The following is a 27,294-nucleotide window of genomic DNA, read 5'->3' as shown; positions in this document are numbered from 1 at the left end:
TATGGTGCACACTGACCACACAGACCCATTCTCTCACATGTGGGCCTACCAGCTTTCTCCTGCTTGATTTGAAGCCGCTAGAATTTATGAGTACAGTGGACCCCCGGTTAACGATATTTTTTCACTCCAGAAGTATGTTCAGGTGCCAGTACTGACCGAATTTGTTCCCATAAGGAATAATGTGAAGTAGATTAGTCCATTTCAGACCCCCAAACATACTCGTACAAACGCACTTACATAAATACACTTACATAATTGGTCGCATTCGGAGGTGATCGTTATGCGGGGGTCCACTGTATATATACGTCAAACATGGTACCTTGTAAGACGTATATATATGGCCGCGACAGTCAAAGGGTTAATGTCACCTTTGCACTATTTATAACATTTCTGGTATATTTTAAATGTTTATACAGTAGTGTACTGTTATTTTATTATTTTATTATCACACTGGCCGATTCCCACCAAGGCAGGGTGGCCCGAAAAAGAAAAACTTTCACCATCACTGTCACTCCATCACTGTCTAATATACATTATTTAGGTATGCATACTGGTCAGAGCGCCCATTGTAAGTCCGGCTGTATGTATTTTCAAGCATTTGTATTGTATGTTTTGTATGTTCTGAATGGTCTTATTATCAACAGGTGGTCCAGAGCAAATTGCCTCATCCATTTGCTTTAACATACTTTAATCACACATTATACTGGACTGATTGGGAGACGAGAGCCATACACTACTGCAGCGTCGGTCAGAGGGTTAGTAGTCTTGATATTTTCGTTTTTTTTTATTATTATTGTGAAACTACTTTGTGTTTCATATCTTGATAATTTGTTTCATGGACACAATTCAGTGTGGGTGTGAGGCGTGGGTTTTGAATGTTGTAGGGAGGAAGAGGCTAGAGGCAGTGGAGATGTCATGTTTGAGAGCAGTGTGTAGTGTGAATATCATGCAAAGAATTCGACGTGTAAAAATTAAAAGATGATGCAAGGTAATACCAGTGGTGAGCACAGCTAACCGAAAAGTTAGCTTTGCTAACTGCTAATCCGCTAACTAAAAAATTAGCTCTGCTAACGCTAAACGGCTGAAAAAGTTAGCGGAAGCTGACGCTAAACGCCAACTTTTTCGCGTGAATTCAGATTCAGTTTAATTTTTTTTACTTTTAAGACCTTTAGAACAGATGTGGAGAGCTTCCTAATAAGATATAGAATACCAAGATCATATGATGATCAGTTGCTGCTAGTATGAAAATAGTCTGTGTTTAATTTTGTGATGTAATGCGAATGATCGACAAGGACATACTTGTTGCTGTACTGAAGCCCCATAGCACCCGAACAAATAGTTAGCTTATTTGACTGTTTTCTTCATTAGTTCCAGTTACTCATTGTATTTGTTCATTTTATTCTGTTTCTGTTCATGTTTGCACTGTACCTTATAAGATACTCCTCCAGCTGTTTAAGGCTGACCAAAATCCTCCTGCCCAGGGTGCAGTGGGACATCAACGTCTTGTTGGGGGTTCAGCGTCTTGATCAGGCTGACAAAGGTGGGGGATTCCACTACATGCAGCAGTAACATGTTGCAGAGGAACAGGTCCACAATCTTTGTGTCCACCACAGACTGATGGACACTAGTGCCAGCAGCAAATGGTGGTCTGGCGTGCTCTTTTTGCAGGCGGCTGTGATGACTGGCTGCTGCTCCTGCTAGTGGTGCTGCCATGAGATGTTTTCCATGAGAAAATCCGGCCTAGATTCTCTCCTCAAACTTGATGGCATGCGCTGGGTGTTTCCTCTTAACATGCGACTTAAGTTGTAGAGGCTTACCACCAGTCCCTTGATGGTGATTTCCTTGGGCTGGCACATGACACACAGGAAGTACAAAATATTGGCATTCTTTGTATCCCTTGACTTATGGACAAAATAGTTGTCCAGGTGGGGCCACGGGTTCTGCGACTCCTGGCCCCTCAGCCTGAGTGGCCTCTGCTTCAACCACAGCTGCTGCAGACTCCTCAACATCACCCTCAGGTGGAGCAGAAATGTCTCCCCTGTTCATAATGATAAGTGACAACGCACCCCGGTGATCGCTGACACTGTAAGTCTAAAACAATGCTGCTCAGATGCTGCTGCTGCTGCTACGTTGACAAGTCAGGTTTACACATAGTCAGCCAATAGCATGCCTGACTGACTGTTGGAGAAATGCCCACAACAGACAGGAACAAACACGTGTGCTGTTGAAAAGGCATTGCTTTCCGACTACTAACAACATACAGTGGACCCTCCCTTTTCGTCAGTCTCTGTTATCACCGATTTCCATTTTCGCTGACTTTTTTCGTCAAAATATTGGTTCAGTTTTCATCGACTTCCTCCGTTTTCATCGATGGTACAGAACCTGTCCAGGGTCCAGCGCACAGACAAAGCCGCCTCCCACACGCATTCTCAGGCAGTGTCGTGTTGTTTCTCGGTGAGTGAACATATCCTGCAAGGTCATACGAAACATTTCGTAGTAATCCATTGTTTTTGGCACTTGTTTATTGTGTGTGACTGCTAAATAAACCATCATGGGCCCAAGGAAAGCTCCTAGTGCCAGTCCTTTGGTAGAGAAAGTGAGGACCACGATAAAATTAAAGAAAGAAATCGTAGCAGAGTACCAAAGTGGAGGAGGAAGAGAGAGGGGAGAATGTGTGTTCAGTGATTCTGCAATACGTATGATACTAAAGCAGCATGAGCCGATAAAGGTTATAGCGCCAACCAGCGATAAAGTGTAGCATTAACAGTGTAGCAAGTAAGTTAAGCGATTAATCGAGAGAAAAAGTACAGCAAGAACCTAACTCCTCCAATGTTGTTTGAGTTATATAGGGCTATTGACAACACCGCCACCTCTGCTGCTGCCTTCACCACCACTGTGTACAGCTTATGCTCACAGTGGCCCTTATACACCCAACAACAACAACAAAATACCACTCGTGACTTACATAATGACATATTTTATTCATTCTAGAGTATGTGTCATGTTTCTGTGTTATCATTATTCTTTATTATGTCATATTAGTTGACTTGTGATAGATAAATAAGCTGTAGAGTTGATATTAGTGTAATATTGAAGCATATTGTCCTGGCTCCAACAAACTTCCCTCCCTCTCCCCTCTGCCCCGTCTGCCATACACCAACAAGAGTCTTCAGTAAAGGTAAGTGTGATGTTAAATGTTCATTTATACATTTTATTAGTACTTTATGTTCATTTGTCTTTTTCTGCATGTAAATCTATATTTAAGCTAGGGAAGTGACCCCAGATAAGGACTTGGTACCTAGAGTCCTTATGGAGGGGGATTCCCCTTCCAAACAATAACCTTTCTTCCCTCTTCCCTCCCTGTCTTCCATCCATCAACAACACCCTTCATAAAGGTAAGTGTCATGTTGAATGTTCATTCTTTTGTGCATGTAAATCTTTAACCCCTTGACTGTCGCAACCCCAAATCCTGAAGTGTCTCCTGGTATCGAAAAATTTTTGGAAAAAAAAAAAAACTTTTTCTTATGAAATGATAGAGAATTTTTTCCCGATGGTAATGACACCAAAATTATGAAATTTGATTGAAAACTTACGGAATTACGCTCTCTTGAAGTAAGCGATCTCGGCAATATATACGCATCGGCAATTTCGCTGACTTTGGGCCCTATTTTTGGCCAGTTCTTTGGAACTTCATTTTTTCTATCAATTGAGTTCAAGAAACCACCTATTTACCGATTTCAACTACCCAATAAAGTGGTCAGAAATTGGCAACTTGGCCAATTTCACACAAATTAAAAAAGATGCCAATTTCAAAATAGGGTCCAAAATAGGGTCCAGACATTCTTGGCACTAAAATAACATATCCTCTGTTCATTAGTCACATCTCCAGGCCCCTCTTATATTACTCTTGCTTTCTATTTGATTTTTTCACACAAAAATATAGAAGATTTACTGTTATGCAGACTACTGCATTATTGTAAAAATAGTATAAATAATATCAGTGCACTAGTGAAAGAATATTAGACTCCCCAGTTGACGTGTATTGGACGTGTGATGTGATTTGCTTACTCTTGATCATTGGAAAAAATCGAACATTTCCGCTGCTTTGAGCTCAATTTCAAGGTCATTTTCATCGTGAAACTAATGAAAATTATCTCTATTTCTGTAATATGTTTTCCATTCTATCAAATGAGACCATGAAAATGAGAATACAACCATAAATAATATAGGAAAATACACCTCAAAGTCGGCGTTTTAATCCAAAAACACGGTCAGTTTTTTTTCCATCATTATGCACTGTGTGCTGCAGGATTTTTTTTTATACAGTGCACTGTATAGGCCCACTGTAGGCCCACATGTGCAGTGCACATGTGGGCCTACCAGCTTTCTCCTGCTTGATTTGAAGCCTCTAGAATTATTGAGTACTGAGAGGGAAAAGTTCAACAGATAGGGGTAGCAAGCGAGTACAGTGGACCCCCGCATAGCGATTTTAATCCGTGCAAGAGGGCTCGTTGTTATGTGAAATGATCGGTATGCGAAGGAATTTTCCCCATAAGAAATAATGGAAATCAAATTAATCCGTGCAAGACACCCAAAAGTATGAAAAAAAAAAAATTTTACCACATGAAATGTTAATTTTAATACACACAAACTGAAAAAGGCATGCACAATTACATGACACTTACTTTTATTGAAGATCTGGTGATGATTGATGGGATGGGAGGAGGGGAGAGAGAGTGTTTGTGTTTAGAAGGGGAATCCCCTTCCATTAAGACTTGAGGTGTCGAGTTCTTTTCTGGGGTTACTTCCCTTCTTCTTTTAATGCCACTAGGACCAGCTTCAGAGTCACTGGACTTCTTTCGCACAACATATCTGTCCATAGTGGCCTGTACCTCTCGTTCCTTTATGACTTCCCTAAAGTGTTTCACAACATTGTCAGTGTAATAGTCACCAGCACAGCTTGCAATAGCTGTGTGAGGGTGATTCTCATCCATAAAGGTTTGCACTTTCAGCCACATTGCACAGATTTCCTTAATCTTTGTAGTAGGCAACTTCTTCAATTTCTCTCTCCCCTCCTCTGAACCAGTTTCCTCAGGTATGGCCTCTTGCTGTTGAAGTTGATCTATCAGTAAATAACAAAAAGGCACAATACCGTGACTGGAACGATACACAAATAACCCGCACATAAAAGAGAGAAGCTTACGACGACGTTTCGGTCCGACTTGGACCATTGACAATGGTCCAAGTCGGACCGCAACGTCGTCGTAAGCTTCTCTCTTTTATGTGCGGGTTATTTGTGGATCTATCAGCTCATCAGTGGTTAGTTCTTCATTGTCGTCCTCCACCAACTCTTCCACATCCTCCCCACTAACCTCCAACCCCAAGGACTTTCCCAATGCCACAATGGATTCCTCAACTGGCATAATCCTCTCAGGGTTAGTCTCAAACCCTTCAAAATCCCTTTTGTCTACACATTCTGGCCACAGTTTCTTCCAAGCAGAGTTCAAGGTCTTCTTAGTCACTCCCTCCCAAGCCTTATCTATAAGGTTTACACAATTGAGGATATTAAAGTGCTCTCTCCAAAACTCTCTTAGTCAGTTGAGTTTCTGAGGTCACTACAAAGCACCTTTCAAACAGAGCTTTTGTGTACAGTTTTTTGAAGTTTGCAATAACCTGCTGGTCCATGGGCTGCAGGAGAGGAGTGGTATTAGGAGGCAAAAACTTCACCTTAATGAATTTCATGTCCCCATAAAGTCGCTCTGCCACGTCTGTAGGATGACCAGGGGCATTGTCTAACACCAGGAGGCACTTAAGTTCTAATTTCTTTTCAGTTAGGTAATCTTTCACATTGGGGGCAAATGCATGGTGTAACCAGTCATAGAAAAAGTCCCTAGTGACCCATGCCTTACTGTTTGCCCTCCACAGCACACACAAATTCTCCTTGAGGACATTCTTTTGCCTGAACGGTCTGGGAGTTTCAGAGTGATACACTAATAAAGGCTTCACTTTGCAATCACCAGTAGCATTGGAACACATCAACAAAGTAAGCCTGTCTTTCATAGGCTTATGTCCTGGGAGTGCCTTTTCCTCCTGAGTAATGTAGGTCCTGCTTGGCATTTTCTTCCAAAACAGGCCTGTTTCATCACAATTAAACACTTGTTCAGGTTTCAGTCCTTCACTGTCTATGTACTCCTTGAATTCCTGCACATATTTTTCAGCTGCTTTGTGGTCCGAACTGGCAGCCTCACCATGCCTTATCACACTATGTATGCCACTACGCTTCTTAAATCTCTCAAACCAACCTTTGCTGGCCTTAAATTCACTCACATCATCACTAGTTGCAGGCATTTTTTTAATTAAATCCTCATGCAACTTCCTAGCCTTTTCGCTTATGATCGCTTGAGAGACGCTATCTCCTGCTAGCTGTTTTTCATTTATCCATACCAATAAGAGTCTCTCAACATCTTCCATCACTTGCGATCTCTGTTTCGAAAACACAGTTAAACCTTTGGCAAGAACAGCTTCCTTGATTGCCTTTCTGTTGCCCACAATAGTAGCGATGGTTGATTTGGGTTTCTTGTACAACCTGGCCAGGTCGGCGACACGCACTCCATTTTCATACTTATCAATGATCTCTTTCTTCATCTCTATAGTAATTCTCACTCTTATTACTGTAGGGTTGGCACTAGAAGCTTTCTTGGGGCCCATGGTCACTTATTTTGCAGATAAAATCACAAAAAACACTGTAATAATACGAAATGTTCCGATTGTATGCTTGGATGTTACCGCGGAGGCTGGCTGGTAAACAATGCCACCGGCGGCACATGTGAGGCTGGCTAAGGGCGCACATTGGACGCGTCTCGGACGAACAGCGGTGAGCGGGTTTTTGAGCGGTATGCGAGGCAAAATTTTTGCGATAAAAGCGAGCGGTATGCGGATTAAACGTTATGTGATGCCAACGGTATGCGGGGGTCCACTGTATATGGTAACGATAGTTTGATTGCCGGATGCTTGTTAAGGTAGGGTCAGTCTCGCTCCTGCTATCCCCTCCCCCCCTTCTTCCCCACCCCGAAAGGTGACGTGTGGGGCTCCGGCCAAACAGTAATCACTCGACTCTCAGCTCCCAGCACAACTATAAGTAAAAGCCTCTGCTCCTATTCTAGTGGATATTGGTTGAAAGCTTCACTTTTGACCCATAATAAACTTAATCCTTTCAGTTTTAAGACTTTTCGATAATCACCACCTTTTTTAAGTATCTTGCACTTATGGAGAGTGTTTTCTTAAGCAGTAGGTAACCTGTCTCTCTTTCCAGCTTGGAATGACAGATCGGGTCATCTGCCAACCAACGAGATGTGTTGAAAGAGACGGACTGAAACAGCCCATGAGACGTCATTCATAATCTACCTACCTGATAAATTGTACAGGACACTACCCCTCATCTTTGCAGTGGTAAAGAACCTGGGTTCCTGTCATCTGGACTGACTATTCAAGGCTATAGACTCTGTGAAGAACTAGTCGTTGGGTTGTCACCAACACCTGTGACCCCCCCCCCCTCCCCCACATCATCAGCAACGGCTACAATTTCTACAAGACGGTGTCAACCTCAACCAGACACCCCAGTATAACTGTACATATTAGCGTTGAATTCAAATGTCATTTTTCCATTTCATTTTTAATTTTTCTGTCAAATAGGATACACATTCATTTTTTCAATGTTTTATCTTTGCATTACTAAATAATAAAGTGTTAATCTTTGTGAATTATTATTTCTATTTCTATTCATTAATTTTCCTGAGGAGGAGCCAGCCTTGGTAATACAGTGGTCCCTCGTTTTTCGTAGTTCTCGGGAATCATAGATTTCGGAAATCATAGGAATATTTTCGTATAAACATGGGCTCGCTAATCATAGGTTGACTCGCGAATAGTAGTTTGTCATGGATGCGTACGCACGGTGTGAGCCGGAACGGCCTCCCTACCCAGCCAGTCTGGCATTGTTTACCAGTGAGTGAAGGTCCCCTCACGTGCTCCTATGAAATATTTCATAATAATCCACTCATTTTAGTGCTTGCAAGTAATAAATAAGCTACCATGGCTCCAAAGAAAGCTCCTAGTGCCGAGCTTGGAGAAAATTGTGGCCAGATTGTGTTGACAAGAGGGATTTTGAAGGGTTTGGGACTGACCCTGATGAGCCTATGTCTGTTGTTAAATCAATTGTGGCACTGGGGAGTTCCATGGGGTTGGATGTGAGTTTGGAGGATGTGGAAGAGTTGGTGGAAGACCACAACGAAGAGCTTACCACTGAGGAGCTGCAAGAGCTTCAGCAGGAACAGCAACAGATCGCAGCTCAGAATCTTGCTGCAGAGGAGGAGGAAGAGAGATGGAAGAAGGTGCCTTCTTCAGAAATTAGAGATTTTTGCTATGTGGGGTAAGATGGAAAGCTTTATGGAGAAACATCACCCTGACAAGGTTGTTGCAAGCCATATTGGCAACATGTACAGTGACAAAGTCTTGGGCCATTTTAGGGAAGTGTTAAAGAGATGCCAGAAACAGAGCTCTCTCCACAGTTATTTTGCGAGACAGGACTCCAGTGACTCTCAAGGTGGTCCTAGTGGCATTAAGAAACAGAGAAGAGAAGCAACCCCAGAAAAGCAAATGGTACCTGAGGTGTTGATGTAAGGGGATTCCCCTTCCAAACTGTAAACAATCCAATCTCTCTCCTCCTCCAGTCTCTCATACACTAAGAAGAATCTCCAATAAAGGTAAGTGTTATGCTGTTAATGTTTCATTCATCATTTCCCATTGTATTGTTTATGTACTACATCTATATTTCATGTAAAAAAATTTTTTGTTTTAATACTTCTGGGTGTCAGGAATGGATTAATTGTATTTACATTATTTGTTATGGGGAAAATTGATTCGAAAATCGTAGATTTCGATAATAGTAGCAACTCCAGGAACAAATTAACTACGAAAAACGAGGGACCACTGTACTGTCTGAAGTTGTTACAGGGCTGAGTAAGCCTTCACAAGTACGTATATATCCGAAGCACTGGCTCATAAGACGTATATATACGGCCAAAACAGTCAAAGGGTTAAGGTAAAGAAATTTTATATTGTTAATACTTCTGGGTGTCTGGAACGGATTAATTGGATTTACATTATTTTTTATGGGGAAAATGGTTTCCGTTTTCGCCAATCACTCTGGAATGGATTAAACATGAAAACTGAGGGTCTACTGTATCAATTTTGTTTTAGCAGACTCAAAGTTAGCTGAACTTTATTTATCGGAAGCTAATTGGTCTGCTAACAATTTCTGAAGTTAGTGGAAACGCTAATCCGCTAAACAAAAAGTTAGTTCCACTAATTAGCGGTTAGCGGATTAGTGGAACTATGCCACCACTGGTAATTGAGTATAATTCAGAAGGCTCTGGAGCTGGTTTAGCCCTGTAGAGAGATTGGAGAGGGCTATGATGATGAAGAGTGCATACATCAGGGGTAGAAGTCAGGAGTAAGGATTGTCTAAGAAAAAGTTAGTGGGAGGGGAGTAAAGGAAGCTTCGAGCATCCAGCAGGCTTGTGTAAACACATTAAATAGGAGTGAATGTTACCTTGCTTGCTGGAGAGCAAGCAAGGTAACTTTTATGAGGGAATTTAGGGAAGCCAATTAGTCATACTTGAGTCCTGAAGGAGGGATGGGGATGTTGTAATAAGACAGTGTTTGAATGAGCAATGGTGAATGTTTTCTTCTTTGCATCACCCTGTCTTGGGAAGAGAGCCACTGAAGAAAAAAAAAAATACTAGTTTCTCTTGGTTTATGCGGGTTTGCTTTACGTGATTTCCTATTTCAATCAGTAGTTTGGTATGTGTGATATACATTTGCCATATGCACTCATTGTGGTTTACAGAGCATATTGAAGATTTTTATTATGATTAATTAAGTGTTACCATAGGCCTAGATCACATTTCTATATAGTGAGACTCCTCCTGCATTACAGTATGTAGTGAAAACTTTATAAATTTTACTAACAGTACATCTTAAACATGTTCATGGTTTTTTCACATTTTTATGTTCTTTGAGGGCAGGAAATGCTTTTATTTTCAAAATTAAAATAAAATGTATTACTCTATTACCAACAGAGAAGCTGTGACAAAGAGCAACAACTTGGAACCAACCTGTCGCCCATGTACATCCATGTGTACGACCCTGCACGCCAGCTACACATTGACACGCCTTGCCAGAACAATAATGGAGGGTGCAGTCACCTGTGTTTGGCTGCTCCAGCACCCCAGAATTTATCATGTGCATGTCCCACTGGGGTCAGGCTGATTGACGAGTTTAATTGTTCCGATGGTAATACTTGCAGACACTAGCTCTTAATTTGTGTTTGAGTGAATGTCACTCATTTTTGTGTACCCTGTAATTGGTTGTAAATTATTTGGATATTATATGGTATATTTCTTGAAGATAGTGAATGAAAATAAAGGTTGTAGTATTAACCCTTTCACTGTCGAGATCCCTGCTCATAAACTTGCTCTCAGTGTTGAAGAATTTAAAAAAAAAAATTCTTATGAAATGATAGAGAATCTCTCCTCAATGGTAATGACATCAAAAGTACAAAATTTGATGGAAAACTTAGAGAATTACGCACTCATGAAGTTAGCGGTCTCGGTGATATTTACACAGCGATTTCACCCACTTTGAGCCCTACTTTCGACCAATTTCGTTGTTCCAGTTGACCAAACTCATAGCTATTTCTCTAGAACTCCATTTCTTCTATTGATTGAATACAAGAAACTGTCTATTTCATCTATCCAATAAAGTGGTCAGAAATTGGCAATTTGGCCAATTTCACATGAATTTCAAAAGATGCCAATTTCAAAATAGGGTCTAGAATGAACAATTCGGGTATTCCTGGCACTAAAATAACATTTTCTCTGTTCATTAGTCATGTCTCCAGGCCCCTCTTATATTACTCTTCCTTTCCATTTTCAATTTTTATTCACAAAAAATATAAGATTTATTGTTATGCAGACTACTGCATTATTGTAATAATTATATAAATAATGTCAACCCATTTGTGACTACGTATTAGACTGGCCAGTTGGACATGTATTGGACGGTGACGTTATTTGTTTACTCTTGAACATCGGCAAAAATTTAATATTTTTTGCTACTTTGAGCTCAATTTCAAAGTACTTTTCATCGTGAAACCAATCAAAATTACTCCATTTCTGTAATATATCTTCCATTCTATCAAATGAGGCCAAGAAAACAAGAATACAACTATAAATACCATATGAAAATACATTGCAATGTCACTGTTTTAAACCAAAAACACGGTTGGAGGTTGTTTTTTCTCATGCACTGCGTGCTGCAGGATTTTTTTTTATACTGTGCACACTGACTGCTCAGACCCATTGTCTCATATGTAGGCCTACCAGTTTTCTTCTGCAAGATTTGAAGCCACTAGAATTTTGGTGTAATGTTACAGGACCGACGCTGGTTTGCAACCCGTAATATTATGGGACCGACAGTGAAGGGGTTAAATACTAATTCCTTGTTGAGAATTTATTAGGTTTCTGCCATTTTTTTTCCTAAGTTTTCATAAATGAGGAAAAAAACATCAAATCTCTGAAATGCAAATAAAGTAATATTATGTTGGAGTACTTTTAGAAGGCAAACTTTATATTTAGTAAACAAATGGTATGCTGTGAACTCAGGTTAAGTTGTAATAAACAACTGTCGATAAATAATGGTATACTGTATTTAAAGTTTTTTATTTTAATGTATATTCTAAGTTCAATTTAATTCAATTCAAAGTTTATTCTCTATAAAGATTACAATGTTGTATTTACAGAATTTGGTTGTTGTGTGGTTTACATGTAGTTAAATAATGATTACAGAGTGTACCACTAGAATGCCTAGCATGGCTAGGCATTTCGGGCAGACTTAGTTTAATTCTTTATTTTAAAATACTACAAATTATGAGGTAAGTTGGTATTATGGCTAAGTGACTAAATACTAGTTTGTGAGTTTAGCAATGTGAATGCTTTTGTTTTGGCACAGTACATAGTTTCAGTATTGGAGTATCATAGGATTCATTATTTTAAGATTGAGATTAATATTTCTGTTTATGGTCAAATGGGTGAGTGAGTGTAAGTGTGAACCACCAGGTGGTATTCGTGTAGTTAGTTGATGGGGGTGTATCAGGGAGATAAGATGTTTTCTAATGGTAGTTTTGAAGGTGATGAATGTGTCTGCAGTTCTAGAGTTCTCAGGTAGGGTGTTCCAGATTTTAGGGCCTTTAAGACATACATTGAATTTTTGTAAAGGTTTAGTCGGACATGGGGAATGTCGTAGAGATGTTTGTGTCTGGTGTTATGCCTGTGGGTTCTGTCACAACTATCAAGAAAGCATTTTAGGTCAAGGTTGATATTGATTTAAATATGTTCATGCACATTAAATTAACTTTCCTTTTACAAGGGTTAAATTTAATTTGCATCTGTACAGATGCACTGCATTTAGCCTTTGAACTATTCATTATGTTGATCTGTGTCTGCCTGATAGACTGAGTGTGATAGTAATTGATGATTTTTATTTTTGTGAACACATTTCACAACTGTGTGATAGGAGTATCAGCTTGCTGTCATTTTTTTTCTCCATCCTTTCTTTATGTACAAACTGTCTTAACAACTCCTTTTCTGACCTTTAAATAGTACTTTTGGTAACCCTGCACCTTCTAATCTCCAATCTGCAGATTCTCTGCATGATATTCATACACATTGCCTGCAAACATGAAATCTACACTACTTTCAACAACCACCTTGCGGCAGCATTAAAAACCCACACTTCACACCCATACAACAGTACTGGTACCACTATACCCTGGTACAATATCTTTTTTGCCTTATGGATGAGGCTCTTTGTGCCCACAGATGACTCTCTGCACCACCCACCTTTTTTTCCCCTCCCTCTTCAATTCTGTGGTTTACTTCATCATTCATTGATCCATTTGCTGTTAAATCCATACCCAAATTTCTAAATACTACGTACTCCCCTCCACTTGAATATTCAGTCTTTCATTACTAAATTTTTTTTGTTACACTCATAACCTTGTTTCCTACATTCACTTTAATTTCCTTATTGTACATACCCTCCCAAGTTTGTTATCCAGCCTTTAAGGCTTCTCTTCAGAAGAGCCTTGTCATCAGCAAAAAGCGGCTGTGACAACTTCCACTTTGTATTAGATTCATTATCTTGTAATCCCACACCTCACTCAATCACCCTAGCATTCACATCTTTTATAACTCTCATTAATAAATGTTAAACTGCTGAAATACTTACAAACTTCCTTTTCTCTTGTTGCATTTCTTAAGCCTTACAACTTTTATTGTAAAGTGTGCAGGTACCAGCTAAAATGCACCGTTTATTCCCCACTCCATAATGTACATGATAAACTCTTTTCTGTAATAATAAGACTAGAATCTTGGCCAGGAACAAACTATGCAATATTTTGCATTTGCAGGTCCAGAAGAGATGTTGATCTTGGCTCGCCGGACAGATCTACGACGCATATCACTTGACACTCCAGATCACACTGCAGTTGTCATTCCCGTGTCAGGAGTTAAACATGCAATTGCTGTTGATTTTGACCCAGTTGAGAGCTTCATCTACTGGACTGATGACGAAGTAAGTCCATGAGCTGATATTTGTAGGTTGATATTAGTTTTTACGTAAATATTTATAAATGCAGTAATTTTTGGGATTCCTTTCTTGTGATCCTGAATGAATTAATAAATTTACTTTATTAAGGTTGAATATTAATGATAAAATAAAATTAGTCATTTTAAGAGAAACTAGATAGGCTGAAAGTAGAGACTGGTTGTTCTGCCAGAACATTGAGTTTTGTGATATTTCAGGGAGAAAAGTCAAGCCACAAGGCTGGCACACATTGGTGCAAAGTATTGAGAGGGTTAATCCATGTTAAATTGGCTTTCTAAGCCATGGTTAGAATAATAATGGTGTTCATAGCAGGTACTGAAATATGTAGTGTTCTTATTTTTCTAGAAAAACACGTGGAAAATCTGATTACAGTTACAATATTTTCTAGGTAGTAGGTTGGTAGACAGCAACTGCCCAGGGAGGCACTACCGTCCTCCCAAGTGAGTGTAAAATGGAAGCCTGTACTTGTTTTATATGATTGTAGGATTGCCGGTGTTCTTTTTTCTGTCTCATAAACATGCAAGATTTCAGGTACGTCTTGCTACTTCTACTTACACTTAGGTCACACTACACATACATGTCTTTCTTTCTTTCAACACTTCGGCCGTATCCCACCGAGGTGGGGTGGCCCAAAAGGAAAAATGAAAGTTTCTCCTTTCAAATTTAGTAATATATACAGGAGAAGGGGTTACTAGCTCCTTGCTCCCGGCATTTCAGTCGCCTCTTACAACACACATGGCTTACGGAGGAAGAATTCTGTTCCACTTCCCCATGGAGATAAGAGGAAATAAACAAGAACTAGAAAGAAAATAGCAGAAAACCCAGAGGGGTGTGTATATATATGCTTGTACAACACATACATGTACAACACATACATGTACAAGCATATATATGTATATATACACATCCCTCCTCCTTCCCCTCCTTTAGAGTGCAGGCACTGTACTTCCCATCTCCAGGACTCAAGTCCGGCCTGCCGGTTTTCCTGAATCCTTTCATAAATGTTACTTTGCTCACACTCCAACAGCACGTCAAGTATTAAAAACCATTTGTCTCCATTCACGTCTATCAGACATGCTCACGCATGCCCGCTGGAAGTCCAAGCCCCTCGCACACAAAACCTCCTTTACCCCCTCCCTCCAACCTTTCCTAGGCCGACCCCTACCCCGCCTTCCTTCCACTACAGACTGATACACTCTTAAAGTCATTCTGTTTCGCTCCATTCTCTCTACATGTCCGAACCACCTCAACAACCCTTCCTCAGCCCTCTGGAAAACAGTTTTGGTAATCCCGCACCTCCTCCTCACTTCCAAACTACGAATTCTCTGCATTATATTCACACCACACATCGCCCTCAGACATGACATCTCCACTGCCTCCAGCCTTCCCCTCGCTGCAACATTCATCACCCATGCTTCACACCCATATAAGAGCGTTGGTAAAACTATACTCTCATACATTCCCCTCTTTGCCTCCAAGGACAAAGTTCTTTGTCTCCACAGTCTCCTAAGTGCACCACTCACCCTTTTCCCCTCATCAGTTCTATGATTCATCTCATCTTTCATAGACCCATCCGCTGACACGTCCACTCCCAAATATCTGAATACATTCACCTCCTCCATACTCTCTCCCTTCAATCTGATATCCAATCTTTCATCACCTAATATTTTTGTTATCCTCATAACCTTACTCTTTCCTGTATTCACTTTTAATTTTCTTCTTTTGCATACCCTACCTTATTCATCCACCAACCTCTGCAACTTCTCTTCAGAATCTCCCAAGAGCACAGTGTCATCAGCAAAGAGCAACTGTGACAACTCCCACTTTGTGTGATTCTTTATCTTTAAACTCCACGCCTCTTGCAAAGACCCTTGCATTTACTTCTCTTACAACCCCATCTATAAATATACAGTGGACCCCCGCATACCGTCGGCATCACATAACGTTCACTCCGCATACCGTTCGCTTTTATCGCAAAAATTTTGCCTCGCATACCGCTCAAAAACCCGCTCACCGCTCTTCGTCCGAGACGCGTCCAATGTGCGCCCTTAGCCAGCCTCACATGTGCCGCCGGTGGCATTGTTTACCAGCCAGCCTCCGCGGTAACATCCAAGCATACAATCGGAACATTTCGTATTATTACAGTGTTTTTGGTGATTTTATCTGCAAAATAAGTGACCATGGGCCCCAAGAAAGCTTCTAGTGTCAACCCTACAGCAATAAGGGTGAGAATTACTATAGAGATGAAGAAAGAGATCATTGATAAGTATGAAAGTGGAGTGCGTGTCGCCGACCTGGCCAGGTTGTACAAGAAACCCAAATCAACTATCGCTACTATTATGGGCAACAGAAAGGCAATCAAGGAAGCTGTTCTTGCCAAAGGTTTAACTGTGTTTTCGAAACAGAGATCGCAAGTGATGGAAGATGTTGAGAGACTCTTATTGGTGTGGATGAATGAAAAACAGCTAGCAGGAGATAGCGTCTCTCAAGCAATCATAAGCGAAAAGGCTAGGAAGTTGCATGAGGATTTAATTAAAAAAATGCCTGCAACTAGTGATGTGAGTGAATTTAAGGCCAGCAAAGGTTGGTTTGTCTCTCAAGCAATCATAAGCGAAAAGGCTAGGAAGTTGCATGAGGATTTAATTAAAAAAATGCCTGCAACTAGTGATGTGAGTGAATTTAAGGCCAGCAAAGGTTGGTTTGAGAGATTTAAGAAGCGTAGTGGCATACATAGTGTGATAAGGCATGGTGAGGCTGCCAGTTCGGACCACAAAGCAGCTGAAAAATATGTGCAGGAATTCATGGAGTACATAGACAGTGAAGGACTGAAACCTGAACAAGTGTTTAATTGTGATGAAACAGGCCTGTTTTGGAAGAAAATGCCAAGCAGGACCTACATTACTCAGGAGGAAAAGGCACTCCCAGGACATAAGCCTATGAAAGACAGGCTTACTTTGTTGATGTGTTCCAATGCTACTAGTGATTGCAAAGTGAAGCCTTTATTAGTGTATCACTCTGAAACTCCCAGACCGTTCAGGCAAAAGAATGTCCTCAAGGAGAATTTGTGTGTGCTGTGGAGGGCAAACAGTAAGGCATGGGTCACTAGGGACTTTTTCTATGACTGGTTACACCATGCATTTGCCCCCAATGTGAAAGATTACCTAACTGAAAAGAAATTAGAACTTAAGTGCCTCCTGGTGTTAGACAATGCCCCTGGTCATCCTACAGACGTGGCAGAGCGACTTTATGGGGACATGAAATTCATTAAGGTGAAGTTTTTGCCTCCTAATACCACTCCTCTCCTGCAGCCCATGGACCAGCAGGTTATTGCAAACTTCAAAAAACTGTACACAAAAGCTCTGTTTGAAAGGTGCTTTGTAGTGACCTCAGAAACTCAACTGACTCTAAGAGTTTTGGAGAGAGCACTTTAATATCCTCAATTGTGTAAACCTTATAGGTAAGGCTTGGGAGGGAGTGACTAAGAAGACCTTGAACTCTGCTTGGAAGAAACTGTGGCCAGAATGTGTAGACCAAAGGGATTTTGAAGGGTTTGAGGCTAACCCTGAGAATCCTATGCCAGTTGAGGAATCCATTATGGCATTGGGAAAGTCCTTGGGGTTGGAGGTTAGTGGGGATGATGTGGAAGAGTTGGTGGAGGAGGACAATGAAGAACTAACCACTGATGAGCTGATAGATCAACTTCAACAGCAAGAGGCCAGACCTGAGGAAACCGGTTCGAAGGAGGGGAGAGAGAAATTGAAGAAATTGCCTACTACAAAGATTAAGGAAATCTGTGCAAAGTGGCTTGAAGTGCAAACCTTCATGGATGAAAATCACCCTCACACAGGTATTGCAAGCCGTGCTGGTGACTATTACACTGACAATGTTGTGAAACACTTTAGGGAAGTGATAAAGGAACGAGAGGTACAGGCCACTATGGACAGATATGTTGTGCGAAAGAAGTCCAGTGACTCTGAAGCTGGTCCTAGTGGCATTAAAAGAAGAAGGGAAGTAACCCCAGAAAAGGACTCGACACCTCAAGTCTTAATGGAAGGGGATTCCCCTTCTAAACACTAACACTCTCTCTCCCCTCCTCCCATCCCATCAATCATCACCAGATCTTCAATAAAAGTAAGTGTCATGTAATTGTGCATGCCTTTTTCAGTTTGTGTGTATTAAAATTAACATTTCATGTGGTAAAATTTTTTTTTTTTTCATACTTTTGGGTGTCTTGCACGGATTAATTTGATTTCCATTATTTCTTATGGGGAAAATTCATTCGCATACCGATCATTTTGCATAACAATGAGCCCTCTTGCACGGATTAAAGTCGCTGTGCGGGGGTGCACTGTATTAAACAACCACGGTGACATCACACATCCTTGTCTAAGGCCTACTTTTACTGGGAAATAATATCCTTCTTTCCTACATACTCTAACTTGAGCCTCACTATCCTCGTAAAAACTCTTCACTGCTTTCAGTAACCTACCTCTTACACCATACACCTGCAACATCTGCCACATTGCCCCCCTATCCACCCTGTCATACGCCTTTTCCAAATCCATAAATGCCACAAAAACCTTTTTAGCCTTATCTAAATACTGTTCACTTATATGTTTCACTGTAAACACCTGGTCCACACACCCCCTACTTTTCCTAAAGCCTCCTTGTTCATCTGCTATCCTATTCTCCATCTAACTCTTAATTCTTTCAATAATAACTCTACCATACACTTTACCAGGTATACTCAACAGACTTATCCCCCTATAATTTTTGCACTCTCTTTTGTCCCCTTTGCCTTTATACAAAGGAACTATGCATGCTCTCTGCCAATCCCTAGGTACCTTACCCTCTTCCATACATTTATTAAATAATTGCACCAACCACTCCAAAACTATAGCCCCACCTGCTTTTAACATTTCTATCTTTATCTCATTAATCCCGGCTGCCTTACCCCCTTTCATTTTACCTACCGCTTCACGAACTTCCCCCACACTCACAACTGGCTCTTCCTCACTTCTACAAGATGTTATTCCTCCTTGCCCTATACACGAAATCACAGCTTCCCTATCTTCTTCAACCTTTAACAATTCCTCAAAATATTCCTTCCATCTTCCCAATACCTCTAACTCTCCATTTAATAACTCTCCTCTCCTATTTTTAACTGACAAATCCATTTGTTCTCTAGGCTTCCTTAACCCTTTGACTGTCGCGGCCGTATATATACGTCTTTCGAGGTACCGTGTTTGACGTATATATACTCATAAATTCTAGCGGCTTCAAATCAAGCGGGAGAAAGCTGGTAGGCCCACATGTGAGAGAATGGGTCTGTGTGGTCAGTGTGCACCATATAAAAAAAATCCTGGAGCACGCAGTGCATAATGAGAAAAAACTCAGACCGTTTTTTTTTTTAATTAAAATGCCGACTTTGTGGTCTATTTTCTCGTTTTCTTGGTCTCATTTGATAGAATTGAAAACATATTATAGAAATAGAGTTGATTTTGATTGATTTTACTATAAAAAGAACCTAGAAATGGAGCTCAAAGTAGGGGAAATATTTGATTTTTGCCAATGTTCAAAAGTAAACAAATGATGCCATTATCCAATAAATGTCCAACTAGCCATTCTAATATGCAGTCATGAATGGGTTGATATTATTTATACAATTATTACAGTATTGCAGTAGTCTGCATAATAGTAAGTCTTCTATTTTTTGTTTGAATAAAAATTCAAAGTAGAAAGCAAGAGTAATATCAGAGGGGCCTGGAGACATGACTGATGAGCAAAGAAAATGTTATTTTAGAGCCAGGAATGTGTGCATTGTTCATTCTGGACCTTACTTTGAAATTGTCATATTTTTTAGCTTTTGTGAAATTGGCCAAATTGCAAATTTCTGACCACATTATTAGGTAGTTGAAATTGGTAAATGGGCAGTTTCTTAGACTCAATCGATAGAAAAAATGGAGTTCTGAAGAAATAGCTATGAGTTTGGGCGACTGGAACAATGGAATTAGCCGAAAATAGGGCTCAAAGTGGGCGAAATCGCCGATTTGTAAACAGCGCCGAGGTCGCTAACTTCGCGAGAGCATAATTCCATCAGTTTTCCATCAAATTTCGTTTTTTTTGGTGTCATTACAATCGGGAAAAGATTCTCTATCATTTCATAAGAAAAAATTATTATTTTTTTTTTTAAATTTTGCGACACCAGGAGACGCCTCAGGATTGGGGGTTGCGACAGTCAAAGGGTTAACTTGTTAATCTCACTCCAAAAATTTTTCTTATTTTCAACAAAATTTGTTAATAACATCTCACCCACTCTCATTTGCTCTCTTTTTACATTGCTTCACCACTCTCTTAACCTCTCTTTTTTTCTCCATATACTCTTCCTTCCTTGCATCACTTCTACTTTGTAAAACCTCTCATATGCTAACTTTTTCTCCCTTACTACTCTCTTTACATCCTCATTCCACCAATCGCTCCTCTTCCCTCCCGCACCCACTTTCCTGTAACGACAAACTTCTGCTGAACACTCTAACACTACATTTTTAAACCTAACCCATACCTCTTCAACCCCATTGCCTATGCTCTCATTAGCCCATCTATCCTCCAATAGCTGTTTATATCTTACCCTAACTGCCTCCTCTTTTAGTTTATAAACCTTCACCTCTCTCTTCCCTGATGCTTCTATTCTCCTTGTATCCCATCTACCTTTTACTCTCAGTGTAGCTACAACTAAAAAGTGATCCGATATATCTGTGGCCCCTCTATAAACATGCACATCCTGAAGTCTACTCAACAGTCTTTTATCTACCAATACATAATCCAACAAACTACTGTCATTTCGCCCTACATCATATCTTGTATACTTATTTATCCTCTTTTTCTTAAAATATGTATTACCTATAACTAAATCCTTTCTACACAAAGTTCAATCAAAGGGCTCCCATTATCATTTACACCTGGCACCTCAAACTTACCTTTCACACCCTCTCTAAAAGTTTCTCCTACTTTAGCATTCAGATCCCCTACCACAATTACTTTCTCACTTGGTTCAAAGGTTCCTATACATTCACTTAACATCTCCCAAAATCTCTCTCTCTCCTCTACATTCCTCTCTTCTCCAGGTGCATACACGCTTATTATGACCCACTTTTCGCATCCAACCTTTACTTTAATCCACATAATCCTTGAATTTACACATTCATATTCTCTTCTCCTTCCATAACTGATCCTTCAACATTACTGCTATCCCTTCCTTAGCTCTAACTCTCTCAGATACTCCAGATTTAATCCCATTTATTTCCTCCTACCAAAACTCCCCTACCCCCTTCAGCTTTGTTTCGCTTAGGGCCAGGACATCCAACTTCTTTTCATTCATAACATCAGCAATCATCTGTTTCTTGTCATCCGCACTACATCCACGCACATTCAAGCATCCCAGTTTTATAAAGTTTTTCTTCTCTTTTTTAGTAAATGTCTACAGGAGAAGGGGTTACTAGCCCATCGCTCCCGGCATTTTAGTCGCCTCATACAACACGTATGGCTTACAGAGGAAAGATTCTTTTCCACTTCCCATGGACAATAGAAGAAATAAAGAAGAACAAGAGCTATTTAGAAAAAGAAGAAAAACCTAGATGTATGTATATATATCTTTCTTTCTTTCAGCACACTGGCCGTATCCCACCGAGGTGGGGTGGCCCAAAAGGAAAAACGAAAGTTTCTCCTTTTACATTTAGTAATATATACAGAAGAAGGGGTTACTAGCCCCTTGCTCCTGGCATTTTAGTCGCCTCTTACAACACGCATGGCTTACGGAGGAAGAATTCTGTTCCACTTCCCCATGGAGGTAAGAGGAAATAAACAAGAACAAGAACTAGAAAGAAAATAGAAGAAAACCCAGAGGGGTGTGTATATATATGCTTGTACATGTATGTATAGTGTGACCTAAGTGTAAGTAGAAGTAGCAAGACTTACCTGTAATCTTGCATATTTATGAGACAGACAAAAGACACCAGCAATCCTACCATCATGTAAAACAATTGGTAGGATTGCTGGTGTCTTTTGTCTGTCTCATAAATATGCAAGATTACAGGTACGTCTTGCTACTTCTACTTACACTTAGGTCACACTACACATACATGTACACGTTTATTTATACACACTCATCTGACTTTTCTTTGATTTTATCTTAATAGTTCTTGGTCTTATTACTTTTCCTTTTATATCCATGGGGAAGTGGAATAAGAATCTTTCCTCCGTAAGCCATGCGTGTTGTAAAAGTCAACTAAAATGCCGGGAACAATGGGCTAGTAACCTCTTTTCCTGTAAAGATTACTAAAAAGAATAAGAAGAAGAAAATTGTCAAAGTGGGAAGTCTGAATGTGCGTGGATGTTGTGCAAATGATAAGAAAGAGATGATTGTGGATGTTATGAATGAGAAGAAACTGGATGTCCTGGCTTTAAGTGAAACAAAGCTGAAGGGGGTGGGAGAGTTTCAATGGAGAGGAATAAATGGGATTAGGTCAGGGGTTTCAAATAGAGTTAGAGCTAAAGAAGGAGTAGCAATAATGTTGAAGGATATGCTATGGCAGGAAAAGAGGGACTACAAATGTATAAATTCAAGGATTATGTGGAGTAAAATAAAGATTGGATGTGAAAAGTGGGTTATAGTAAGCGTGTATGCACCTGGAGAAGAGAGAAGTGTAGAGGAGAGAGAGAGAGATTCTGGGAAATGTTGAGTGAATGCGTGGGGAGTTTTGAATCAAGTGTGAGAGTAATGGTGGTTGGGGATTTCAATGCTAAAGTGGGTAAAAATGTTATGGAGGGAGTAGTAGGTAAATTTGGGGTGCCAGGGGTAAATGTAAATGGGGAGCCTTTAATTGAGCTATGTGTAGAAAGAAATTTGGTAATAAGTAATACATATTTTATGAAAAAGGGGATAAATAAATATACAAGGTATGATGTAGCACGTAATGAAAGTAGTTTGTTAGATTATGTATTGGTGGATAAAAGGTTGATGGGTAGGCTCCAGGATGTACATGTTTATAGAGGGGCAACTGATATATCGGATCATTATTTAGTTGTAGCTACAGTTAGAGTAAGAGGTAGATGGGAAAAGAGGAAGGTGGCAACAACAAGTAAGAGGGAGGTGAAAGTGTATAAACTAAGGGAGGAGGAAGTTCGGGCGAGATATAAGCGATTATTCGCAGAAAGGTGGGCTAGTGCAAAGATGAGTAGTGGGTGGGTTGAAGAGGGTTGGAATAGTTTTAAAAATGCAGTATTAGAATGTGGGGCAGAAGTTTGTGGTTATAGGAGGGTGGGGGCAGGAGGAAAGAGGAGTGATTGGTGGAATGATGAAGTAAAGGGTGTGATAAAAGAGAAAAAGGTAGCTTACGAGAGGTTTTTACAAAGCAGAAGTGTTATAAGAAGAGCAGAGTATATGGAGAGTAAAAGAAAGGTGAAAAGAGTGGTGAGAGAGTGCAAAAGGAGAGCAGATGAAAGAGTGGGAGAGGCACTGTCAAGAAATTTTAATGAAAATAAGAAAAAATTTTGGAGTGAGTTAAACAAGTTAAGAAAGCCTAGGGAAAGTATTGGATTTTTCAGTTAAAAACAGAGTAGGGGAGTTAGTAGATGGGGAGAGGGAGGTATTAGGTAGATGGCGAGAATATTTTGAGGAACTTTTAAATGTTAAGGAAGAAAGGGAGGCGGTAATTTCATGCACTGGCCAGGGAGGTATACCATCTTTTAGGAGTGAAGAAGAGCAGAATGTAAGTGTGGTGGAGGTACGTGAGGCATTACGTAGAATGAAAGGGGGTAAAGCAGCTGGAACTGATGGGATCATGACAGAAATGTTAAAAACAGGGGGGGATATAGTGTTGGAGTGGTTGGTACTTTTGTTTAATAAATGTATGAAAGAGGGGAAGGTACCTAGGGATTGGCGGAGAGCATGTATAGTCCCTTTATATAAAGGGAAAGGGGACAAAAGAGATTGTAAAAATTATAGAGGAATAAGTTTACTGAGTATACCAGGAAAAGTATACGGTAGGGTTATAATTGAAAGAATTAGAGGTAAGACAGAATGTAGAATTGTGGACGAGCAAGGAGGCTTCAGAGTGGGTAGGGGATGTGTAGATCAAGTATTTATATTGAAGCATATATGTGAACAGTATTTAGATAAAGGTAGGGAAGTTTTTATTGCATTTATGGATTTAGAAAAGGCATATGATAGAGTGGATAGAGGAGCAATGTGGCAGATGTTGCAAGTATATGGAATAGGTGGTAAGTTACTAAATGCTGTAAAGAGCTTTTATGAGGATAGTGAGGCTCAGGTTAGGGTGTGTAGAAGAGAGGGAGAATGCTTCCCGGTAAAAGTAGGTCTTAGACAGGGATGTGTAATGTCACCATGGTTGTTTAATATATTTATAGATGGGGTTGTAAAAGAAGTAAATGCTAGGGTGTTCGGGAGAGGGGTGGGATTAAATTATGGGGAATCAAATTCAAAATGGGAATTGACACAGTTACTTTTTGCTGATGATACTGTGCTTATGGGAGATTCTAAAGAAAAATTGCAAAGGTTAGTGGATGAGTTTGAGAATGTGTGTAAAGGTAGAAAGTTGAAAGTGAACATAGAAAAGAGTAAGGTGATGAGGGTATCAAATGATTTAGATAAAGAAAAATTGGATATCAAATTGGGGAGGAGGAGTATGGAAGGAGTGAATGTTTTCAGATACTTTGGAGTTGACGTGTTGGTGGATGGATTTATGAAGGATGAGGTTAATCATAGAATTGATGAGGGAAAAAAGGTGAGTGGTGCGTTGAGGTATATGTGGAGTCAAAAAACGTTATCTATGGAGACAAAGAAGGGAATGTATGTAAGTATAGTAGTACCAACACTCTTATATGGATGTGAAGCTTGGGTGGTAAATGCAGCAGCGAGGAGACGGTTGGAGGCAGTGGAGATGTCCTGTCTAAGGGCAATGTGTGGTGTAAATATTATGCAGAAAATTCGGAGTGTGGAAATTAGGAGAAGGTGTGGAGTTAATAAAAGCATTAGTCAGAGGGCAGAAGAGGGGTTGTTGAGGTGGTTTGGTCATTTAGAGAGAATGGATCAAAGTAGAATGACATGGAAAGCATATAAATCTATAGGGGAAGGAAAGAGGGGTAGGGGTCGTCCTCGAAAGGGTTGGAAAGAGGGGGTAAAGGAGGTTTTGTGGGCGAGGGGCTTGGACTTCCAGCAAGCGTGCATGAGCGTGTTAGATAGGAGTGAATGGAGACGAATGATACTTGGGACCTGACGATCTGTTGGAGTGTGAGCAGGGTAATATTTAGTGAAGGGATTCAGGGAAACCGGTTATTTTCATATAGTCGGACTTGAGTCCTGGAAGTGGGAAGTACAATGCCTGCACTTTAAAGGAGGGGTTTGGGATATTGGCAGTTTGGAGGGATATGTTGTGTATCTTTATACGTATATGCTTCTAAGCTGTTGTATTCTGAGCACCTCTGCAAAAGCAGTGATAATGTGTGAGTGTGGTGAAAGTGTTGAATGATGATGAAAGTATTTTCTTTTGGGGATATTCTTTCTTTTTTTGGGTCACCCTGCCTCGGTGGGAGACGACCGACTTGTTGAAAAAAAAAAAAAAATATATATATATATATGCATGTGCGTGTCTGTGAAGTGTGACCAAAGTGTAAGTAGGAGTAGCAACATATCCCTGTTATCTAGTGTGTTTATGAGACAGAAAAAGACACCATCAATCCCACCATCATGCAAAACAGTTACAGGTTTCTGTTAAACAGTCATCTGGCAGGACGGTAGTACTTCCCTGGGTGGTTGCTGTGTTAATGTTGCAGTTTAAAAACTGTAGTGTAAAGCACCCTTCTGGCAAGACAGTGATGGAGTGAATGATGGTGAAAGTTTTTCTTTTTCGGGCCACCCTGCCTTGGTGGGAATCGGCCAGTGTGTTAATAAATAATAATACACATCCCTCTGGGTTTTCTTTTATTTTCTTTCTAGTTCTTGTTCTTGTTTATTTCCTCTTATCTCCATGGGGAAGTGGAACAGAATTCTTCCTCCGTAAGCCATGGCTGTTGTAAGAGGCGACTAAAATGCCGGGAGCAAGGGGCTAGTAACCCCTTCTCCCGTATAAATTACTAAATTTAAAAAGAAACTTTCATTTTTCTTTTTGGGCCACCCTGCCTTGGTGGGATATGGCTGGTTTGTTGAAAAAAAAAAAAAAAGGATTGCTGGTGTCTTTTTCTCTGTCTCATAAACCTGCAAGATTTCAGGTACTGTCTCATAAACATGCAAGATTTCAGGTACGTCTTCCTACTTCTACTTAAACTTAGGTCACACTACACATACATGTACAAGCATATATATACACACCCCTCTGGGTTTTCTTCTATTTTCTTACTAGTTCTTTTTCTTGTTTATTTCTTATCTCCATGGGAAAGTGAAATAGAATTCTTCCTCCATAAGCCATGCTTGTTGTAAGAGGCGACCAAAATGCCAGATGCAAGGGGCTAGTAACTCCTTCTCCTGTATAAATTACCAAATTTAAGGACGGCAGCGGTCCGCATTTTAACGACATTTTTTTTATGAACCGATTACGTTTATTTTTGGTGTACTATTAGAAGCTTATATTAAAGAGCCTTTGCTGAAGTTTCAATCATATCGGCTAAAAAGGAAATGAAATATGCAAAATTTACGAAAAATTACATTTGGCAGGGCACATTTTCTCAGTGGTACTTGGAAAAGTGGTTTTGACACTTGCTGCTGATAGAACACCTCTAATTCCATCAAATGTCGATTTCAATTCTAAAATAAACCTTATCTTCATGCTAAAAAAAAATAAAGTTTCATAACTTTTTTGATATATTGGAAGATGTCGGCCTTGTTGTTCACATAAATCTAAAAATATTTTGGATAGTTCGGAAACACGATCGCTACCTCGTAAAACAATCATTCTCCTATGTTTGTTGTGAAAAATCAAGTCAATTCAATCATAAATAAAAGGTGTCTTCCCATAAATAGGTAAATAAGTTACTTTCGAGATATAGGCCGAAGCGCGCGGCACCCCCGCTGCCCGGGAAATAATTTTTTCCCCCGAAAAATTCACTTTATTTTACACTTTTTGCGCGACCTACGAGTGTTTATTACAGTTAACCATTGTAAATCCGTTTTCTCTCATCACTGATGAGAGAGGTCGGACCCTCTCTTCACCTTCAGGGGAAATATCGATAGAAATTTTTTCCTTGGGGCGTCATATTATGATTTATATTTTTTTTTAAGGTGTACTTTTTATGTTTATATGCTATTATTATATTGCATTATATCATAATAGATCAATTGTGATAGATAAATAAGCCTTATAATTGATATTAGCGTGGGTATGGAATATTTTGTTGGCTGGAGGTGTCGGCCATTTTGTGCACTATTCCCAGGGGTTCCCGATTGGTGCCGTGACCATATTAGCTCCGCCCGCTCGGGAATGATCTCAGATGGTGAATTTGTATTATATTTTACACAAAGATATACGAAAACGATAAAAATAACACGGGGAAAAACGTAAC

At 40.0% G+C, this 27,294-nt stretch overlaps 1 protein-coding gene across 2 annotated transcripts in view; it reads left to right on the top strand.

The window, feature by feature from the left end:
* arr (low-density lipoprotein receptor-related protein 6) overlaps nt 1–27,294 on the top strand; it is a 172,474-nt gene that overhangs the window by 47,679 nt on the left and 97,501 nt on the right. Inside the window, exons 6-8 of one of the 2 annotated variants that reach the window (XM_053790208.2) lie at nt 645–755; nt 10,137–10,350; nt 13,526–13,689. In XM_053790208.2, coding sequence (XP_053646183.1) covers nt 645–755; nt 10,137–10,350; nt 13,526–13,689 — 489 coding nt within the window. Of the gene's footprint in view, nt 1–644; nt 756–7,336; nt 7,450–10,136; nt 10,351–13,525; nt 13,690–27,294 lie in introns of those variants that run through there. The other variant, XM_053790209.2, reaches the window with a different exon arrangement.

Source organism: Cherax quadricarinatus, chromosome 58 (assembly GCF_038502225.1).
Source record: "Cherax quadricarinatus isolate ZL_2023a chromosome 58, ASM3850222v1, whole genome shotgun sequence".
NCBI classification, from domain to species: domain Eukaryota; kingdom Metazoa; phylum Arthropoda; class Malacostraca; order Decapoda; family Parastacidae; genus Cherax; species Cherax quadricarinatus.
Note: the sequence above shows the minus strand (reverse complement) of the source record. Positions and strands in the feature narration are given on the sequence as shown.